This window comes from Mirounga leonina, unplaced genomic scaffold, assembly GCF_011800145.1.
Source record: "Mirounga leonina isolate KUSES-001 unplaced genomic scaffold, KU_Mleo_1.0 Mir_125, whole genome shotgun sequence".
Classification (NCBI taxonomy): domain Eukaryota; kingdom Metazoa; phylum Chordata; class Mammalia; order Carnivora; family Phocidae; genus Mirounga; species Mirounga leonina.
This window is the reverse complement of record NW_023270305.1, coordinates 32,955,993-32,978,620: the sequence shown is the minus strand read 5'-3', so window position 1 is coordinate 32,978,620 and position 22,628 is coordinate 32,955,993. Positions and strand designations below refer to the sequence as shown.

Below are 22,628 nucleotides of genomic sequence, written 5' to 3'. Positions count from 1 at the left end.
TGTCATCTGAGAGGCAAGGGACAATGACAAACTGTCTGGAACCCCCAAGAAGGGAATTCTTCCTGGGCCAGGGTCACCTGCTTCTGAGCCTCAGGTACAAGTCCTGCCCTGCCTGTTGTGCTCTGGGCAAACCACTCCGTGCCAGGTGATTTCCGGCGAACCAGCCAGAGAGCAGCCTGGGACCAAGGAGCACACGACTGCACCGTTGCTTCCAGACTCTGGGAAACCACAGAGCAGGAGTCCTGGACTCTCTGCAGACACTGCATTGGCCCAGCTTCCTGTCCTCTCCCGTCCCAGGTCCCAGGCCCTTCACCTCCCGGGCCCCAGGGTGCTCATCTGCACCTACAGCCTCCCTTCCTTGAACATCCGAAAGCTTGCTTCACGTGTCTCATGGGACACTCACCAAACCCGATATCATGGCCTACCCACCAAAAATGCCCCTTTATCTTCCCACACTTTAGAGAGCAAACAAACAATTAACTTTTCCCTGGGGAATACTACTTAGGGTAAAATGCAAAATTCCACTAAAAGTTTCCCTGGCGCTGTCGGGTGTTGCCCCAAACGTGCCCATGCTGATCTGCTACTGTACCTAACGTCAATTTCCCACCAAAATGGACTTGCTGCTGCCTGGGCTGGGATATTGTCCCAGTGTGAAGCCGGGGTGGGTAAAACCGTGATTCTCCATGGACCCCCTCCGTGTCCCTTCTCCATCTGCCCTGCTCAGCTCCGCTCTGTGCCCTCAGGAGGCTGCACTTTGCATGGCATCATCTGGGCTTGCCCACCCCTGCCTTCCAGGTGGGTGGAGCCAGGCCTCGTACTGGCAGGAGAGAGAGGACAGGAGGGGTGTGAGATCAGGACATTCATTCCCCTCACGTCTACCATGTCAGGTCTTGACCTAGGCAGTGGTTTGGGATCCCCTCCTCAGGGCCACAGCACCTGCCTGGAGCCCTCTCACAGAGCTGCTGGTCTCACCTTGGGAAAACAGCTTCCTCTCCTTGCTAATTCAGGCGTAAATGTGGTAATGGCTTCTCGCTCTTTCTGATCCCAGGGCACTTCACTTTTGAATGTGCCATCTGTCAGCCGCCTCCCAGGGACCACCCAGGGTGCAGAGTGCTAAAAGCCAATGGGATGTCCAAGCCAAAATCCACTGAGGGGAACCAAAGTTCAAATACATGAGAGAACATGTTCTAATGCCCAGTCTGGGAGAAAACCAGGAATCAAGGTAGGAGATGCAGGGCCAGAAGGTCAGGACCCGGAGAAGACAGAACCAAATGAACCAACCTGGTCTGAAACAAGCAAAAGGGCTGCAAGAGCCTTGCCAATTGGAATCATGCTCAACTTTCTAGCCAGCAGGTATGAGCTGCTTGCATAGGATAGACTGGCTTCAAGGAGGAGGGTATAAAGAACTCTGCAATTTCCCTGTAAAGTTCCTTCTCCAAAAGCTTAACATTAAAATACAAACGCAAAAAAAAAAAAGAGAAAGAAAGAAAGAAAGAAAGAAAGAAAGCCTCAGGGAAGAGTTTAAGCCCAGGGCTCCAATCATTGGATTCAACAAGGGATCTGGGGTCATAAATGGTCATCATTTCCAGTTAACCTTATCATCCATTTACCGCTCAGCTTTCTCTTGGGAAACAAAAAAATGTCCCAACTGCTTTCTGTGATATCAGTACTGATTTCCCATCACTTTCCAAATTCTCCACAAGGCCCTGCCCCCTCACCTCCCTACTCCCCGGCCCAGGCCTTGCAATTCAAATATGTAACATTTAGGACGAATGCCACTTTGAAAACAGAGGCAAAGCCTGGTAAATCCTCATAGCTCCGAGAAAATGTTTCTGTTCCTCTCAAAAGCACAGTTCAGGATGATAAAGCCCTCCCGGGTGCCCCCTTATATGCCATAGTTGGCATTTGCCATCCACGGATTCCAAAGGAAATTTGGAACCTTCACGTCATCAGCTCAATTTTCCCTTGAAAATTCTCATAAAGATGTGTGACAGGAAGGACTGCACTCATGGGATGATCACTGAGCTCCCACTCCCCGACCGGTCTTGGGAGTCTGAACTCTGCACAGGAGGATTTAGCATCAAACAGGACCTCTAGTTTATGGCCATGTTGTCTAGAAGGCATGCTGTACCATTCTTCATGCAGTTATGTTTGAGCTCCATCTCCGTGTCTGACGTCCCGATGGCATGGAAATGCTGAGATGGGGTGGCCCAGGCCTTTCCTTCTCTTTCCCTAGATGCTCACCATCACTCCTGTCGCTTCTGTGACTCATACACAAAGACAAGCCGGGGTGCCCAGAACTTACATGTACCGTGGTTTACTTGGCCTTGTCACCCTGAGGGAAATGTCAAATTCAATACTTCCTCTCGAGTTTCCTCCTTTTCTATCAAGCCAGAGCCTCAGCTGTCGCACTGCTCAAGCTGGAAACTGACCGGCTGTCTCATCTCTCATCCTTCCCCGCCTAAGTCCAATGACTCACCAGGTACTGTCCAGTTCACTCCTTACAGATCTCTCAGACCGGAGCAGCCACCCTCTTCTCCCCCTCCTGCCACCATTCTGGCCCAAGAAACCACCAGCCCTCAGCGGCATTAATGCAATAAACTGCTGAGTGCTCTCCTGCATCCACACAGGAGCCAGGAAGCATTCTCAAAAATGCAGATGCTGCCACTTCAAACTCTTCAAGAGCTTTCATTGCTCTGGGGAATAAAGTGCAAAAGTCTTCACTTGGCCTTCAAGATCTCTTCTGATTTTACTTCTCCAGCTTCATCGGTGGTACATTTCTTCACCCTGGTCCATTTCAGAAAATAGAGGGAAAAGGAACGTATTGTGGCAGAATCCATGCAAGGGAGTAGAAGCCAGCAGTAAGTGGGAATGAACTGTGGACACACACACTGGCCCGGTGAACATCACAGACATTATGCTGACTGAAAGAGGCCAACATGTAAGATGGCAAACTAAAAGACTCCCTTCATATAAATGTCTAGGACAGACACAACTAATCTAAGATGAATACCGTACACCTATTGCGTAGGCCAGAATGGAACTTTCTGGGAGGATGGAAATCTTCTGTGTCCTGAGAAGAATGTGGTACCATAGTTTCATCCGTTTGTCAGATGTGTTCGGTTAAGATTGATCCATTTCAGCGTAAGTACATTTTGCCTCCACCAAACAACTGTAACAATAGCCCTGGGAGTCCTGGGGGTAAGGGGTTACTGGAGGTACAGATCCTAGGACAATAGCAGAATAGCAGAATGTTGATAATTTTCAAAGCTGGGTGATGGGTAGAAGGGGTTCCTTATTTTACCATAACTGTTCTGTAAGTGCTTCAAAGTTTCTGTAACAATAGTTTTTAAAAAATGGACTGGGGGAGCACCTGGGTGGCTCAGTCAGTTAAGCGTCTGACTCCTGATTTCGGCTCAGGTCATGATCTCGGGGTCATGAGATCGAGCCCCGCATGGGCTCCACGTTGGGCATGGAGACTGCTTAAGATTCTCCCTCTCCCCCCACTTCCAAAAAGAATGCACTGGGGTCATGAGCGGGACTTTCATTCTTGGCTTTGTAAAAATGAAATCAAAGAAAACAGAACCAAGTATCTCTCCCGCTGCTGTCTGAGCTGCTGGGACCAGAGGTGGTGGTGGCGGCGGGAGGGGAGAGGGGAGAGATGGCCAGGAGGGAGTGGTTTCACAAGGCCCTGGGAGGGGTGGAGAGAGGTGTGGGAGAGGGAGGATGGGGGTGGGAGAGAGAAGAAAGGGTCAAGAGGGCACTGAGTTTGCTGGGGTAGGCAACAGGAACAGAGCTGTGAGGCAAGAGGTGTTATCTTGGGATGGATGTTCAGGGGACAGGACAGGGGGCTGAGCCAGGCCCAGAGCAGCCTGGAATCAGGAGTGGACCCTCAAAAGCATCTCTTCTGGTAGGCTCACCTGCCCCTCATCTGAATTGTGCTCCTGTCACAAAGCCTCAGTTAGACAAAAGAAGGATATGTTTGCTTTGTAGGGACCTTGGGGTAGGGGTGCCAACCACGAAGACAGTAAGTGCCTTCCTCCCTAGCGATGGGTGTCAGCCTGGGCTGAGCTCAGCACAGCAGGAGGCGAGTTCAGCTTATGAGCAGTGCCAAGAGCAGCCTCATACATCCTGTGAGGTACCTGCGGGATGGGGGTCATTGTCCCCACTTTCAAGATGAGGAAACAGCTGTGAGCAGGAACTAAAGACTATCTGCCCCAAAGCCCATCACCCTGTGTCCCGTGGTCCAGGCAGAATCTTTTTGTGCCTGACACCTGCTATCTGTGCCCTCAGCAGCCTGGGCATGCTCATGGGAGCTCCAAAAGCACCTCTGTCCCCCCAGCCCCCCAAAATCTCCTCCAGCCCCTCCCAGGGCTCACTGCCCCAAAGACCCAGCGTTCCTTCACCTCCTCAAAGTGAGCTCTTCCCCTCTCCCTGCCTTTGCCTGGGCGCTCGGCCTGCTGCGTGGCTGGTACCTTCTCAGCCTCCAGGTCCCAGCTCATAGCCCCTCCCCAGGAAGGCCTCCCCAAACAGTCTTTCTTCAGGGCTTCTCCCTAATACAATGTTTGTTTCCTTCAGGGCAGTTACACAATGTGAGAATATCCACTGGAATTGGTTCTTGTTAACAAGCTCCCTTTTAAACCGAAGTAGAATGGCTAACCGCTGTCCTGGGGTTTTTGCAGCAGATGTCTTAAATCTCAAGCAAAGAAAAGCAGGCTCTGGATGGGGAAGGGGAGAGAACCACAGAAGAACACAGAACCTCTGCAGAACCACAGAAAAACACAGCATTACTGAAAACCTTCCATTTCTCGATTGAAGCACAGGTGAGCTTCTGCCTGGAATCCCGCCGGGGCCGCGAGGCCGGTGGTGTGGACAACAATTAAGTTGCCTTACTACACGCTCCAACCCTCCAAACTGCCCTGCAAGATAGTGCCGCACACAGACACGTGGGAAAACCGATTCAAAGGGGAAGTGAAGTCACTCTACGCCTGAGATCATTAGACCACTGCCATACTGACATTTTTACAGCCTCGTTCTCTCCAGAGTTTTGTTACAATGTTCTCTGCAGAGCCCATTAAAACCCGCACAACACCCCCCCCTCCATTTCTCCCACTCTCCCTCCGCCCCCCCTCGTCGAAACAATAAAAAGCTCCAAGAGCATATTCAAATCAAACGGTAGGTTTACTGGCTGTGTGTTACACGATGAGGTGGAGACATCCCGATGTTGGACATTCTGAGCCTTGTTTTGACTTCGTGCTACTGACAAAGCAGCGACAGGTACCCAGGCTGACAGTGAGGGACAAGAGGAGCAAATCGCTGCTGCCGCACATTTCCATAATCCCGCCACAGGTTTAGGGAACTTCTTTTCTCTTTCATAGCATCTTCCTCTTTTCGAACTCCTTCAGAAACAGGGAACAGAGAGGTGATAAAAAAGATTTAAGATTCAAATTACATTCTCGGTCAAAGTGATTCTGAAACATCTTATCTTTAGGACCCTTTGAACAACCAAAAATTACAGAAGTGAAATGGACCAGGATGAGGGTGCTTGAACACAACAGAAGAGCTTTCAAATTAGGCTGTGTCAGCTTGAATTTCACGAACCAGAGGCAGAGCCTCAACTTTATGTTCCCCAAACACAGAGGCCGAGAGGCTTTGAACTGTACTTATTTTTCTACGGCAGTATTATTATTAAGAGCTGACAAACTTGACTACTTATGCAAACCCTTCAAGGCCACAAGTGAACCACACTGGCCTTTTTAATAAGGCAATGGAAATAGCTTTGCTTAGTTTCTCCAAGAAAGAGACTAAACGCAGATTCAGTTAAGATTTGAACAGAATGTCAAGCACCTCAGAAATATCTGAAAAGGAAACACTAGTGAAAATCACATCTCTCCAGATTGTCATCAGACTACAACTGAAGTGTAGTTGCCTGCTGCCACTTACTGGAGCAAAATGGTAATGCACGTCTCCAAAGTGAGTGTAAGCATTTGCTTCCCCCCACTTTCCTGCCCCCAACCCCCTGACACACTCTCACTAACCACCCAGAACTGTGGCACATAGTGTCTTATTTCAAAAGACAGGATCATGCAAAGATTCAATAAAACAAGGAGCAAGGCAAGGGCGAAAAAGATTGAGCCAAAACATGGTTCCCTCCTGGGGATACAAATTTGTGCCTGTTCTCAACATGCCTATGTCTGGTTTTTGCTTTGCTTTTTTGTCAAAGCTATAACCATCATAAAAATAAAAAGAAAGAGAGCTTTAAACGATCACTTAAAGAGACAGGCTAAAACTCACTGCAAAGAGATTATAGAAGATACCGAGCCATTTAGAACATTTTAAACCATAATGTTCTATTAAAAAGGAAAAGCAAAGCAGATGGTTAAGAAGTCGCTCCTCCGACCTGCAAACAATGGCATCCCAACACAGCCAGGGCCAGAAGCTACAGGCTGGAAACCCCCACCCTCTTCTTTTGATCTCCCTTCCCCGCTCCCCATCAACTCCCTCATCATCCCGTTTTCATTTGTCACTCAGCCCCTCTCCCTAGAAACAGAAACCTATGGGGATCAGGGTAGCTTTATCTCAAAGGCCCTCAGTGAAAAAAAAGAAATGCAATGCGCTGCACTACCCCCAGATGGAATTCATGGCACTTATGGCCTCTGAAACACTTTCTTGTAGATCATATTTTGCCCCCCCACAAAAGAGCAAATTCCAAAGTTGAAAGAAGTAAGTTTTTAAAAATCAGAACGTTATTCCCGGTCATGCCCAATGAGGACCCTGGGACATGAAAGGAGCTGCTAGAGACTGCTAAGCTGCACAGCAGAAAGAAAGAAACAGTAAGACCCAGAATAAAGGACGAGGGTTTCTGGGCACCCAGTGTGGCCCCGCGCTACAAGGACTGTAACTTCAGAGCACTCGGGCCACTGTTACAGCTCACCTTGTAGATGGTGGTTCCCAGCTGGGCAGGAGACATGCTGACCACAACTCCCGCACTCTGCAGGGCCGAGATCTTCTCTTTGGCTCCACCTTTTCCTCCAGCAATAATCGCCCCTGCGTGACCCATTCTCCTGCCAGGAGGAGCAGTTAAACCAGCGATGAAGGACACCACAGGCTTGGCCTTGGGACCCTGGAAAGTGATATTTTAAACATTCTAATGAAGAAGTTGCCCAAAACTGGACTTCCAAATTCACAGCTCCGAAGGGAAATGCCAAATGGCCTGGGCAGGGCCCACCACTCATCCCCACTGAGAAAATCAACACACACGTGAAGCTATTATAATCGAAACCACTGACTGCATTCACCTTTGAGATGACTCAGCTTTTCATACAAACTCGGGAAAACAATCCTGAGCAAAGTTTTTGTCTATTTAGATATTAAATGTCAACTTCACTGGCCACAAGCTATTTTACAAATATATGTGTGGTTCTCCCGTTTGACAAACAAAAGCACACTTGAAAACATATGTTATGTAATTTGTGATAATACTGAATTAAGACACTAGATGAGGTTGTTTTATTTCAACCTGATTTTATGTCTTAATTCATTATTAGTTTACCTATAATAAATATGCTAGAAGGAAAAGGTGAGGTGGGAAGGTATATTGGAAAAGATGCAGGACTGGAAGTCGCAGGACTGGAAGTCGCCAGATTCAATCTTCTGTTGGCTAAAGTTGACCTTGTCAAGGCACATCAGCTCTGTAAACCTCTGATTCCTCATCTATGAAATGAAATAGCTAAACCAGAATGATGGCCAAGGGTCCTTTCTCCTCTGAAGTTCTGTGAAGTCTAAGGAAGATCACGACTGGTTTTATTTAATAAGAATCCATGCTAATACACAACGTCTATGTAGATAAAGAGCACTGTACTAGATTCTGAGGTTAAAAATAAAAATCCACATAGGAAATATAAGGATTCCTGTGCTCTAGACTTAAAATACAGTCAAAGAAATAATATATTATCGATTAGTTAAGAAATACCAAAAAAGGGGCGCCCAGGTGGCTCAGTCGATTAAGCGACAGCCTTCGGCTCAGGTCACGATCCTGGAGTCCCTGGATCGAGTCCCGTATCGGGCTCCCTGCTCGGCGGGGAGTCTACTTCTCCCTCTGACCCTCCCCCCTCTCATGTGCTCTCTCTCTCCTCTCATCCGCTCTCTCAAATAAATAAATAAAATCTTTAAAAAAAGAAATACCAAAAAGTTTTTTGAATATATGGCTAAATTTCACAGTGAATGAAAATATCATGTTCATCATAGGAGTCCAGAGGCAGCAAGGTATCCAGAGAGGCCTGTACAAAGCAGAACTTGAACACAAATGGAACCTGAGTGCCTTCACTCAGGCACCATCACCTTCCCCTCAGCCAGCAATTCTCAAATCACTTGGTCTTAGAACCCCTTACACTCACAAAAATGATTGAGAATCCCAAAGAACTATTGTTTATGTAGATCATATCTGATATTTCCTGTATTAGAAATGAAAACTAAGAAATTATGTAAGCGTTCATTTAAAAATAAAAACTTAAAAACTATTCTAAAAAACATTCTAGTAAGAAGTGTGGTGTTATTTTACATTTTTGTAACTCCTGAATGTCAAATGTAACAAAAGGCAAATGGATTCTGGTATCTGCTTTTGCATTCAATCTATTACAGTATGTTATTTTGGCTGAACCAAGAGAAAATCTGGGCTCACACACATACATGGTTGGAAAAGGGGAAGAATTTTAATAACCTGTCAGATAATTGTGGATATTCTTCTTTGATACTACACCAACCTCTTCAAGTGGTAATTTCTTAAAGGTTAGTTGCAATGTTGGAATCTGACACCATAGCATTGAACTTTCTGTCCTTTGTTACTTTAAAATACATTGAATGGATCTTTTACTTATAATAATTTTGTAACATTCATTGGTCAGATGAAAAATATAGGTTACTGAGTTATGTATATCTTCTAATGCTGATACATTTCATTATTCAGTATCAACAAATGATAGTCATCATTATCAGGTTTAATCAAAGTCTTTAGTAGGAGGAAGTGATCAAGCTCAGTGGCAGAATCAACTTTCCCGAAATAGGAATATTCACTTGAAAGCTCAAATTTTATCACTGTCAACAAATACTGTGAGTTGTTTTCCTTGCTATGGCAGGTTCACTCTGTTCATTTCTGACAAAAGGTCTGCCAAATACCCCAGTCTGAACAACCAGTTTGTCTGCCAATCGTTCTTGAGAGTAAAATTAGTGTTCCATAAAAAAAAAAAAGCAGCTAGTTCAGCTCACTACTCAACTGGGAAGATGCTTTACTTCCCACTTCATCACAAAACACTGACTCATGGGTCAGGATTTAATAAAATTAATACTTTTTACTGCTTCATCAAGGATAGTCTTAAAGGATTTTGGTTTGGTTTGGTTTTTCTAACAGTATGTGCCAGCGAATGATCTAGAACAGTTGCTTCCACTGCCCAGACCTGTGTTACGGGGCCAGCATGCCAGGGTCTGCTTGGTCTGACACTGCTTACCCCAGCCTCATCTCCCACCATTCCTCCTGCTCGTCTTCCAGTAATTCCAGGCTGCTCTGCCTGTTCCTCTGCAGAGAATGTTCCCCACCCTCCTTGGACACCTGGCCAATTTCTACTTAACTTTGAAACCTAGCTCAAGCCTCCTCTTCCCCCATAAACCTTTCTGACTCTTCCTCCCACAGTCTCCACAAATGCCCTCGTGGTGGATCATCTTCTGTTCAGTGACGTCAGAGCTGTGCCTTTGACAAGTTCCTACTACTACACTAAGTACAGCAGCTGTAACTTACTTCCCGTGTGTTCCCCTCCTAAACTATGAATTCCCTAAACACAGGAACTATGTTCTCACTTATTTCTGTATGCCCAGCATCTACTGTGTACAGAATTAAAAAGAAAAAACTCTACAAGTCACTTATTCATTCACTCATGGGCCCTGGAGAGTTAGGAGCATGTCATATTTAAGTGGTACTAATTTCTACTTGTCCCTGTCTCCATACTCAGAAAAGGAATACTGCACTAGAAGGAAATAAGATTTTGATAAACCTAGAATGTCAGAGAAGTTTATATTCTGTCCTATTAACAAAGAAGAGTCACTTGAAATTCTTTAAGCAGAGAAAAATACAATGAAAAAGACTATGAAGAAGTATGGTCTGAAAATAGGATACAGAAATGATGAGAAACAGACCAGTTAGGATGACGTCAGTATAGTCCGAGCAGAGGCCCAGGGCTGGTGACCCTTTTCCTGAACCCCTGCCATCCGACTCCTGCTCCCTCCATGGTGCAATGGAGACGTCGGGCCGACCTGGGATGGATCCCACCCTTAGTTCATTTGCTGTATACCTACCACTGGCAAGTTAGTAACCTCTCTGTGCCAGTCGCCTTATTCATAAAAGGACAAAAGCATCTTACTCAAAGAGTCAAGATTAGACAACACCACTTTTACAAATAAGTATTGTCATTATAATGATAATAATAATAAAAATAGTAATGGTGGCAGCAGATAACATTACTGAGTTTTCACTCTGTGCCAGGTACTGTGCTAAGTGTTTTATGTCGTCTGTTCAACCTAGAATCTTGTACACAGTAGGTTCTTAATAAAAATTCATCTGATAAGAACTAACCAGGAATAGGAAATCATGTGCCAAATGAAATAAAATGTATATACTTAGCTTTCCCCACTAAATTCTAAGCTATTCAAGGGATCCAGAGTTGGGCCTAAATACATTTTAAAATTCACTTGAAACATAGCATAATGTCACATTAACCTAAATCTTTCCTAAAAAGAAGTCAATTTTTACTTACATTTCAAACTTTACAACTTTTCTGAATTTAACAGACTCTAGTAACATTTCACCCCAAACTTCTGACGATCTACATTATCCTTTCCTTATCCACCATTTACTGGTGTCTAATGTGCCAGGTGACTGGTCTGGGCACCAAGGTACCAGTTCCTGTTGTCCATGATACAGACTAGAGCGAGAGTTGGATATTAAGCATGCCTCGAAGAAGGAATAAGCAAGGGCAAGTGAGAATGAGAACAACTGGCAAGTCAGACATGGATGTGCAGAGGGCTAGGGAGGTGTGTAGGGACTGGAATATGATGCTAAGTCCACACTTTATCCTACATGTAATGGGAAACTGTTATGGTCTAAAACTAGGGGGTATGAGGTGCCCATGTCTGTGTTTCAGAAGGGCAGGTGATCTGGGTGGCCGTGAGCAGGATGGCCTGAGAGAGAAGGAGGGGGTGGTGGCTGAGGAACGGGAGTAGAGATTATCGAGAAGAAACTACTGACATGGTCCAGGGGAGAGAAGACGGCAGCTCAAACCAGAGCAGAGGGACGAATTACAGACGACGCTCTGAATCTCCACATACTACTGAGGACCGATCTTGGTAACTGAGTGGAAACAGGTGATGAGACAGAAGTAAAAGATGCTTCTGAGGTTTCTGCCTTGGAAACTACATGAAGTATGATGTTTATATCCAAGAATCACTCACACTTAAGGAACAGGCCACAGAAAGTAAATCCAGGGGAAAATTAAGATGAGAAGAAACAGGAGAAAAACCAAGAGGATAGAGAGGATGAAGACGGAACGGAGGCAATGTCAGGAGAGGAAGATTCAACAGTCGCACAGCAGTGACTGGCTCAGGAAGTGCCTATTGTATGTGAAGAGCTGTACTTTTCCAAACCCAAACCCAAACTTACTGAATTATGTTGCTTCAAAAATTCTGCAGCATTTTCTTCTGCATTACCACCAATTTCACCAATCAATATGATGCCTTCTGTGGCTGGATCATTCAGAAAGATTTCAAGGCAGTCAATAAAATCTGTGCCATTGAAAGGATCACCTCCAATGCCTGAAAAAGTCAAAGAGTATCACCACCAGCTGAAAATTTAAGGATGAACCAGAAAAATTAGGCCAAGAAATGTTGTTTCAACCCATTTCTTATTTTGCCTCCCCCTCTCACCAATGTTTTAAAATGTATCATCACTCTTGTATTTAACATTTTAAAAAAAACACAAAGTGCTACATTTATTTCTGTTTCTCATTATTACATGAATGCTAAATGGTGGTTGATTTTGGATATTCACAACGACAACCTTCTTTTTGTTTTAGCTCTTTTATCAAGTTTCTTTCCTCCCATGAAATTATTCCCAAACAACTCTTTTAAAATGGGCGTTTTAAGAAAAACTGCGTTCATGTTGCAAGCAAACAAGCAAGATTTTCTCTTCTCTGATTAAACATTTCATGAATGTCTTTGCACAAAGTAACTATTAGATGAGGCGCATTGCAGAGAAACCACACACAAGTTTTTAAGACACAAGTCCCAATGAGGGACAGAGTTGAGGGTGCATTGACCCCTCTTCCCTTAGATCCAGGGTGAGTGATGACCACAAACACAAACATTTAAGGACAAGTACTTGGATAGTAAAGGAAATGCTCCCAACAGACTGGCTGCCACTTTTTTTTGTTTTTTTTTTACATTATAAAGCTGCCCTCTGAGTGCAGCCGGCTGCGCACCAGTCTCATATTTTTACATTATAAACTTACTGAAGGCAGGATTGATTTCCTACTTTTTTTTCCTACTTTTCAGTGCACCTCTGAAGAACGAAGTTGAGGAAGAGAAGCAGCATTTGAGTGCCAACTGTGTGTCAAATACTACGCCCCAGCGCACGTTAGACCTGCCATTTCCTAATTCTTCCAGCCTCTCTGTGAAATGGGCATTAGTATTAACAATTTACAAATTAAAAACAGAAGCTGGGGAATATGAATTTTGCAATTCTGTTTCAAACCTTTTCTTATTCTCCATCACACTAAGTTACTTTGTCGCTAAGGCTGCGCTTTGTACATCAGTCATTAAGCATCTGCCTTCAGCTCAGGTCATGATCCCGGGGTCCTGGGATCGAGCCCTGCATCGGGCTCCCTGCTCGGCGGGAGGCCTGCTTCTCCCTCTCCCACTCCCCCTGTTTGTGTTCCCTCTCTCGCTGCGTCTCTGTCAAATAAATAAATAAAATCTTTAAAAAAAAAAAATGTACATAGAGAAGCTCAATTACTATTTCCAATATTGATTTTAGGGTTCTGAATCCTAATAAAAATAGTCCAGGGCTTGATTTTATAATTTATTATGAAAAGCTATTTTTGAAAGGCTTTTAAAAGTTATTCTAAAAATTTCAAGAAATATTTAGAAAAATGAGAAATCTGCCTTGCATCTAGCAACAAATACTAAAATTATTTTAAAATGTAAAACCTTTTTACTTTTAAAAGTGATAGGCAATATAATGTGGCAAAAAGAGAAGTTCTGGGGAGCTCAACCGTCGTCAACATAGATTTTTTCTCATGAATAAAGCTATAGTAGGACAACTTTTCAGCTCAGAAGTGCGTCAGAGGGTTGCCTTAAGAATGAGATGACAAATGGCAAAGAATTCAGTTACTGGGAGGCACTGAATGATAGCTTATAATGATAACAAAATGATAATTATAGTAACCAAAGCCCTAATGTGAAGAACCATTTCTTCACAATAAGTGAAGGAAGTGATGTTTTCAGGCACCAAGGTTCTTCAGGGGTCACGTGTCCCACGATGCTTGTTCCTCAACATGCCAGTCAAACCTTGGACCATGAATCTTTAAAATATACGGTGGTGCTTCACACTCAAACTAATTAAATTTAAGATCATAACATCTTTTTTTAATAAAATGATTATCAAAACCTCTTGTAAATAACCAAAACAATAATTATTACTGTACTCATTCAATGAAGATACTGCATTATAATAGAATGATTCAATCAAAAATCCCTCACCAACGCACAAAGACTGCCCCAATCCAACTTGTGTCGTTTGATGAACCGCTTCGTAAGTCAGGGTGCCAGATCTGGACACAATACCTTAAAGGAAGAGAATTTAAAAATAACAGATTGTGTTCATATCATAGACTATCATGTTACAGATACAAATACATAAAAAAATCCATTCCACAATTTGTCATCCAAATCAACAAGTGTATGATCAGTGCATAAGTACCTAACTTCTCACCATGAATTCGGGTATATGTAACCAGATTCTCTGCACCCATTGGTCAAATAGAAAGATGTGTGTGTATCCTGGCACTGCTAGACAGTACCCTATAAACACTGTTTGATTGCTCTCTTAGATTAACTTCACCAGACAGCGGGGGCTGTCACTCAGTGAGGACTGCTTGTTCCACACGGAACCCTGCTCCGACTCCGCAGCCCAGCACAGTGCCAGCCTACCTCTCCAGACTTGTTTCCCATTATTTCCCTACCCTAGTGAAACCAATTTATTTCCCGATTAGTCACATTGGTTCTGCCTAAAACAGAGCCCCTCACCTCCTCAAATGCCACTTTCCTTTGAAGTCTTTCCTGATTCCTCAAATACAAATACTGTTCTCTCATCATCCGGTTCAGTAAGAGACCACCAATGGTGTTTAAGATTCTGTGTCTTCCTTGCTATACTATAACCTCCAGGGACTTAAACAAGACTGCTTCCCCCACTCCTGTGTTCCCAGTATTGAACACAGATCCCACCCAGAAGCAGCTCAATACTGAAATGGCTCAAAACTGAAAACCCTTCAATGGAGTACAACCTTCCTCTTAAGCAGACCTAATTTCAAGAATTTTAAGGCCATTCAATCACTGGACCCTAATTCATGACAAATGACAATCACTACCACCATCTCCCATCTATCTCATTCATCAGTTTTTCCTTAATTCCCCGAGCTTTCTTTCCATCTACATACTGTCTCCTTACTACAGTCCTTCCTCTGTGGGACCTTTCATAACTGAGAAGGTTGGGTAGTTAATACCTACCTACCTACGTACTCATACATTTAGCTTTGTTTAAACAAAGTATAGTTGGCAATTTCTTAGTTGTACATCTTGTGTACGATTGTCTAGTCTCCTTTCCACTCCTCCTACTTGATTCTTGTGGTACGACTGTGGTCTAAGGTGTCCACTCAACATCCTAGATTACTCAGAAAAACAACTATTTGATTTATTCTAGTCTGGTGATGGATCAGTATAATAACAAGTGAATACTAACACCAGGATGTTATCATTCTTTTAAGGGGCTTTCATCTGATTATATAAATGATATGTAAATTACATAATTGTAAACTACATACACTGAAGGTAATGAAAGTTGTGTTTTTAGGGTAGATTACTCCTGTCATTCTTAAAGTATATATAGTATAAAAGGTTATCACTTAAAAATACCCATCACAAGGACACTTCTGCTTCTGAAAAGTAGAAGTATTTTCCTTTATTCTTCCTGTTAAGTACAACTAAAAGCCCTGGGCATTATATATAAAATAAATACAAGAAATCACTAAGAGATGAAGAAGGCAAAGTGGCTAGGGACCTCGAGACTCGAGGAATGATACACTGGTGAGCCCCTTGGGTTTTCTTTTGCCTCATGCATCCCAGATATGGAGTGAAAGAAGCTAGCATCCCAGACGCTGAACTGACTGAGCCACCCAGGTGCCCCAAAACAGAAAACTTTTGAGACAAGAACCACTCTATATCAACTGAACACTACAGAAAATAACTGTGCCTCCACCCTCACTCCCATGGGCAAAGGCCAAAAGGGTCTCCTAGACTTCCACATTTAGGAGGCTGCACTGAGGTACCCTAACATGCCAGCCAGATTGGTGAAAGAGAAGGCCAAGTAGGCAGTCAGGACTTTCATCTATGCCAGCTGATAATGAGTTCCTCTTCACCCCCACAATGTTACTTTGGTTATTTCCTCAAGCAACTAAACAAGTAGCAGAATTTTCACAAGACATTTTGAGAAAGTCTGTGATATCCTAGAGGGCAAACTCATTTGAAGACAGGATTATAGAAATCAACAATAAAAAGACAACCCAATAAAAAAATGTGCAAAAACCTGAACCGCTAATTCACAAAAGAAGATATATAGATAGCCAATAAGCACATGAGACAGTGCTCTACATCATTAGTTATCAGGGAAACTCAAATGAAAACCATGAGACACCATTTCACTTCTAGCAGAATGGCTAAAATTAAAGACTGAGAATACTGTTTGTGAAGATGTAGACTGGAACTTTCATACACTGATGGTGGAAATGTAAAATGAATAGCCACTTCGTAGAAAAAGTTGCACATACTTCAAACCTATGACTTACTGATTCTATTCCTAAGTATTTTACCCAAGAGAAATGAAAATGTGTCCACAGAAAGACCTATACACAAATGTCACCTTAGCCTTACTCATAATGATCCAAACCTGGAAACAACCCAAATGTTTGGACAAATGGTGACAGAATCACACAATAGAATATTACTTAACAGTAAAATGAAATGAACTATTGATACATGCAAACACATGGAAGAATCCACAGCATGCTGAGCAGGAAAAGAATCTTTAAAAACTCCAAAAAATAGCTTCATTGACTCTGCAGAATTTTTATGGATTCTTAATCCCCTCCAATTCAGGATACAGAACTGATTCACTACAGAATTCCCTGGTAAATTCCACTACAGTTAATTAAAATGAATTAGATTTGCACAGTCATAAATTCTCTCGGTGAATTTTGAGCTTAGAGCAAAGAATTTTTTTTTTAATCTATAGGAAAAATACTCACCAATTCTTCCTTTCTTGTGAATATGGCCAGGCATAATGCCGATTTTGCATTCTCCAGGCTGAAGGAAAGGAAATCAGTTTCAGAAAAGTGAAAAAAACACACAGCAACCAGTAACTAGTAGGTCATGCACACAAACACACTTGGACTGATTCAAAGCTACTTAGGCTTGTGAAAGCCTAAATCCAGGCCTGTTTTTGTGACACTTACATTGATGATTCCAGGGCAGTTAGGCCCGATCAGCCTCGTCTTTCCCTGGCGCAGCAGTTTGTGCTTGACCCGTACCATGTCCTGCTGTGGGATACCTTCAGTAATGCACACGACCAAGGGCACTTCCGCCTCGACGGCTTCATTGATGGCAGCAGCAGCGAAAGGAGGAGGAACATAAATGACAGAAGCTGTCGCTCCTGTCTCTTGTTTGGCCTGAAACCATGAAGCCCTTCATTATGGGTTACGTTGTAAACACTGTAAAATGCATTCAGTACCATGATTTTAATAATGTCTTGGGATCAGGAAAGGGCACCACCAGGAGACACTGGATGTCTTCATTCTTCCCATTAGCAAGTTTACTGCACTGTCAGAAAAGAGCAGAACCAAGCTGGGCCTCCCCTCTGCCCCCCACTCCGTGGACTGCCACTCTGAATTGAAAGGTTCCCTCAGATGACATGACGGGATGTCAGGAAAGCTGAAAGCACTGCCTGATTTGCGTTTGTGTCCTCTCCTTCCTGTGGCCATGTTTTGTTTTGTTGCCCTACAAGACACTGTATCACCTACTCAGTACCAAAGACCCTATACCTCCCAGGGAGAAAAGAGATGAGTAAGCCGCTGAGCCTCAGAACTCAGCTCTCAAACACCCCTTCAAAACATATCATGCTTGATAAATATGATCAAGAGACGTCAAAAATGATGTGGTTTTTACGCTCACAATTTTTACTCTAAATGCATGTTAATTAAAAATAAATACAAATGCATAAATGGCCATAGAATGAGGTGGTGGGCCAAATAGGGTCTACTCTACATTACCCCCCACAAATGCAAAACACTTAAAGACCATCAGTTTGACCATGGTTCTCTCCGTGGTCTCCACATACCCTCCACATGTATCAATACAATGTCTCCTACCCACCTCTATGTGTGGTCACATCCCTTCCAATGTAATGGAAGCTCCTTGAAGACTGAGATTGTCAGTGATCTCTGACTCTCCAAGAGAGACAGTACCTGTTTTCTGAGCGGCCCTGCAAGAGGGCTCAAGACAGGTCCTGTTAAGGCCTCACCACAACCCTGTATGCTTAGTATCCCCATCTACAAATCAAGATGCTGTGGCCAAAAGACAGTAAATAACTTACACAAGGTCACATAGCTAGGAAGTGAGTGACAGAGCCAAGATTCAGATCTAAGTATCTCTGATTCCCAAGTGTCTGTTCTTTTCAGTGACAGCAGGCTGCCTCCCTATAAACGTTAAAATACAACTTAGTCAAGATATAAATCAAAACCGTTTGGAAGGCTATGTCATGGGATTTTACAATGGATAGAGATACTAAGCTATAGAGCATACAGGTACAACTAGAAGGGGCAGAAATAAAAAAAGACAGTGACTTTCAGAATCATCCCTGAATGACTCCCCACATCCTCAGAGACCGAGGAGCTTTCTCTATCTCCTAATAAAAAACGGCATCTTGACACTGACAGAAGAACAGTCAAAGGATGCTGACAGATCATCAACAAACAATGCCAGGGGTTAAAAATAATTTTTTAAAAAACTCTGTTCAAGGTGGTAACACAGAAGGGGGTACCAAAACAAACAAACAAACAAACAAAAAAAAAAAACCTAGCTTCGAAACAAAAGGAGTCAGATCATAGGCATGTAGGTATTTTTTTGGAAAATACATCCTGCAGTTTTCTACCTCTTAAGGCTACAAATACTGCCAGAAGCCGACTATGACAGCAGGGTGTGTGCTAACAAGCGATACAGGATGAAAAGTATCCATTCTACTCATTCAGAAAGCTCTTTCTAAGTGCTAAACAGGTGAGAAATATAGTATTTGTCAGAGAACTTACAAAATACTGCAAATGTTGTATCTATTTATATCACGATGAATAATAAATGAGTTGCTTAGCAACAAAAACTTCCTTTAAAAGAAAGCAAAAAAGGCTCATGAAAAAGTCGTATCTACCTAGAGGAATTATGAAAGCAGCTCTTCTCTGTATTTTGAGGTCATGAAGGCAGCCATAGGAGAACTTAAGGGGTGCAGGGAAACACCAAGAATTTAAAACTAAAAGACTTTAAATGATTGTTTTACAAAACATACGATTTTAACTTTTTTTTTTCTCTTTAAAATACAGTACCCCTAAAACATACATACACACATATAGTACATGTTATTTTCAAGTTTAAAGTAAAATGAAAATTCCATATTTGAATATTTGTTTTCTCCTACATTTTAGGATCAAGAATACAAATTAACTTCAACTTGACATTAGTATTCCAAAAAAGGGATTAAGTCTATAAATTTGTACTTTTAAAAAAATGTGCTACTTTAAAACGTGCCTTAAAACTATGTTTAAGAAGAGGGGAGGGATACATCTTTTATCAATACATCAGTCCCAAGTACTAAGTTTATTTCCTAGATTCTTTTTTATTATATAGGCAAGATTTTATACCATAGTTTCTTTTATAATACTCTTATTTTTCTATATATTCATGCAAGTGTAGAAAGAGAATGAAGGACTACACACGGAGCTTAAATGAGCTCTCTAGAAAGGTAAAATCTGAGACGTGGAAAGCACTACAAAATTTAACTTTACATACATTTACATCATCTGAGTTTTTACAATAAGCACATATTAATTTTGTAACATAGAATTAAAGTGTCATTCAAAATACTTTAAAAAGTATTAAGAGATCAACAATTTGGGGAAGAGACTAGGGCTCTGTGATTTGTCCATCTGACTTCACAGCTCAGTTTTTTTCAGGCAGGATCACCATCCTACTTACCCTGAGCCATGCTAAGTCTGCCACTTCGCAGCTATGAACTTTGGGCAGGACGCTTAACCTCTCTGCATTTGCAGTACCCTTGTCTTTAGAATGGGGACGAGGATAGCACCTGCACCTCAGGGGGTTGTGGGGAGGCCTGAATGAAGCAATGTCTATGAAGCACCTGGCACGGTGCCTGGCAAACAGCCCGTTCTCAGTCAGTGTTAGGGATGCTGACCTGTGCGCTGCTAACATCCTGGAAGAAGAAAGAGTAAGGGCAGGAGGAGCCAAATGGAAGCCAAGCTACAGCACTTCTCTTCACAGCTGATCTATGCCTATAAACAAAAGGACACAGGCGTGGGGAAGGCTTCCTGAGTCTGTGTGACTAAAATGAACCCAGAGGTTTTTACGTAGTGATTCAAACTTCTTTACATTACTGGATTTTAAAATAGCAAGTGACTCTCCCAAAAGGGACACAATTAAGATCTCTATCCAAAGTAGGCTTGCTCTTCTCCTGCTTTTCTTTGCTTAGCAAACTCAGTACCATTCATTACCTCCTTCACAGTATTAAAGACTGGTAAGCCCAGATGTGTCTGGCCTCCTTTCCCTGGAGTGGTTCCTCCAACCAGCTGGGTGCCATAATCCAATGCCTGCTGGCTATGAAAGGTGCCCTACAGGGAAGAAACACAAGGCTCATGAGAAAAGACAGGCTGGGAAGCCTGAAGGCTATCTTCAGCAACTTGGAAAAGAAAAACAAATAGGTTAACTATTTCGCAGAATGTGATCGATACATATATCCAGCATTCCCAACAACTTGCTAAACCCAGCTTTGAACCTTGAAACAATATAATCCTCTGCAAAGCCAAAATAGGAGTGTTTTTTTTTTTAAAGGAGGATCTTTTTTCATTCCATTTTCAAATTTGGCTGATGGTCAGAAACACCCGTGTGTTTACTTAAAAAAAAACCTCCTTTTCACTGTTCCTCTGTCAACTCCTGATGTCCTTGCATCCCTCTTTTATGCAGTTTAAATCCATGGTCAGGCATTATAAACACACAGCAAGCCTGGCTCTCTCTCACTTCAACTTATACATCTGGCAAATCCACAGTCTTGGTTAAATCCAGTCCCCTACCTACTGATAAGACTGCACATGTGCAGCCAAGCAGAAGCTGGAGAAAAAACAGAACCCTGATAACTGGAAATCACTTTACTTATTTATTTTTTTAAAGATTTTATTTATTTATTTGAGAGAGGGAGAGCATAAGCTGGAGAGAGAGGCAGAGGGAGAAGCAGACTCCCCGCTGAGCAGGGAGCCCGATGCGGGGCTCAATCCCAGGACCCCGGGATCATGACCTGGGCCGAAGGCAGCTGATGAACCGACTAAGCCACCCAGGCGCCCTAACTGGTGTCACTTTAAATCAATGACCACTAATCTTAGGTGAGTTTTCAGTGCTGCCCAGCCAATATCCTGTAGTTCCCTATCCATTCACTCTCCCTCCTCAACCTTGGCACTACAGACATTTGGTCACATGGATTCGTTGTTATGGGAGGCTGTCCCGGGCTTTGTATGGTGTTTGGCAGCATCCCTGGCCCCTACTCAGTAGATTCCAGTACCATACCCTCCTCTCCACCCCAATCAGCTGTTGTGACAACCAAAAATGTCTCCATAAATTGAAAGAATATTTTTCACTAGGCTTCAAGGGCTCCACCTCCCCTGGTTTTCTTCTTCTCTTTCTCCCTCTCCTTAGACTTCTCTTTATCTAAATTTGTGCCCTTGGTGATCTCATCATAGCAATAAATATCATCCATATGGCGACCCATCCCATTCACACACACACACACACACACACACACACACACACACACCCATACCCAGCCTGGACCTTTGCCTTGAGCTCTAAACTCACACTGTCAATTGCCTACATCACATCTCCACTTGGAGAACTAGTAGGCATCTCAAACTTAATGTGCCCCAAACCAAATTCCTGATCACTCCTCTCCACACTCCACCCCATCTTGGTGAGTGGCAATTCCACTTCTAACAGGTGTTCAGACCAAAAACACTGAAGTCATCCTTGATTCTCTTTCTCTTATCTCACGTCAGATGCACTATTGCCCTACCTTCAAAATATAATTGACAATGTCTCAATCCCTTCTACTGCTACCAACTTGGTCTAAGTCATCATCAACTCTTGACAGAACATTGCCCCTGGCTCCCTTTCATCTATTCTCAACACAGCAGCCAGAGTGATCCTGTTAAAACATAAGCAAGATCATATCATTCCTCTGATCATAACTCTCCAGTGGTTTTCCACTTCGTTCACAGTAAAAGCCAAACTCCTTATACTGCCTCATAAGTCAATATTCAACCTACATCCTTATATCCAAACTCCTTACCTGCCTGGCCTCATTTACTCTTCTCCATTGTTCATTTCACTCCAGTCACACTGGCCTTATGGCTTCCACACACAACAGGCACATTCCTGCCTCACAGCCTTGCTGTCCCCTTTGCCTTGAATGCACTTCCCTTCATATCCACCTGCTTTACTCCCATATCTCCCTTAGATCTTGACTCAGGTCAGGCTTCCCCTGACCACCTGACATAAAATCCCCCCTTCCCCATCCTGAACACCACAACTCCACACACAGTCACACACTTCTATCTCTGGTTTATTTTTTCCATAGCATTTATACTTTCTGATATATCACATAATTTACTCATTGATTTTGTTGGTATGTTTCTCTCCCTCCCGCCACTAAAACGTAAATTCCACAAAAGCAGTGATTTCTGTCTACTTTGTTCACTGAGAGGTGGCACCTAACCCAACACATGACATACAGTAGACACTCAATAAGCAGTTGTTGAAACTGAATGGATCTATGTGGTCATTCTATAGATACCTAAAAATGCTGACCCAACTACTCAAGTTCTATTAAAGGCATAATAGTTGGGGATAAGAGGGACTTCAGAAATATCCTGATTCAACTTCTTCATTTTTCAAAATAGGAAACTTAGCCCCAAGCATGTTAACTAACTTGT

The 22,628-nt window shown here is 43.1% G+C and overlaps 1 protein-coding gene across 1 annotated transcript in view; it reads right to left on the bottom strand.

Moving 5' to 3' along the window:
• Positions 1-5,162: 5,162 nt before the first annotated feature.
• Positions 5,163-22,628, bottom strand: part of SUCLG1 (succinate-CoA ligase GDP/ADP-forming subunit alpha) — a 31,009-nt gene continuing 13,543 nt past the window's right edge. The window contains exons 3-9 of the mRNA XM_035001183.1: positions 20,145-20,261; positions 16,827-17,039; positions 16,620-16,677; positions 13,801-13,884; positions 11,705-11,856; positions 6,935-7,123; positions 5,163-5,399 (exon numbers count right to left, since the gene is read on the bottom strand). Of these exons, the coding sequence (XP_034857074.1) occupies positions 5,373-5,399; positions 6,935-7,123; positions 11,705-11,856; positions 13,801-13,884; positions 16,620-16,677; positions 16,827-17,039; positions 20,145-20,261 (840 nt within the window). The 3' untranslated portion in view covers positions 5,163-5,372. The remainder of the gene's footprint in view (positions 5,400-6,934; positions 7,124-11,704; positions 11,857-13,800; positions 13,885-16,619; positions 16,678-16,826; positions 17,040-20,144; positions 20,262-22,628) is intronic.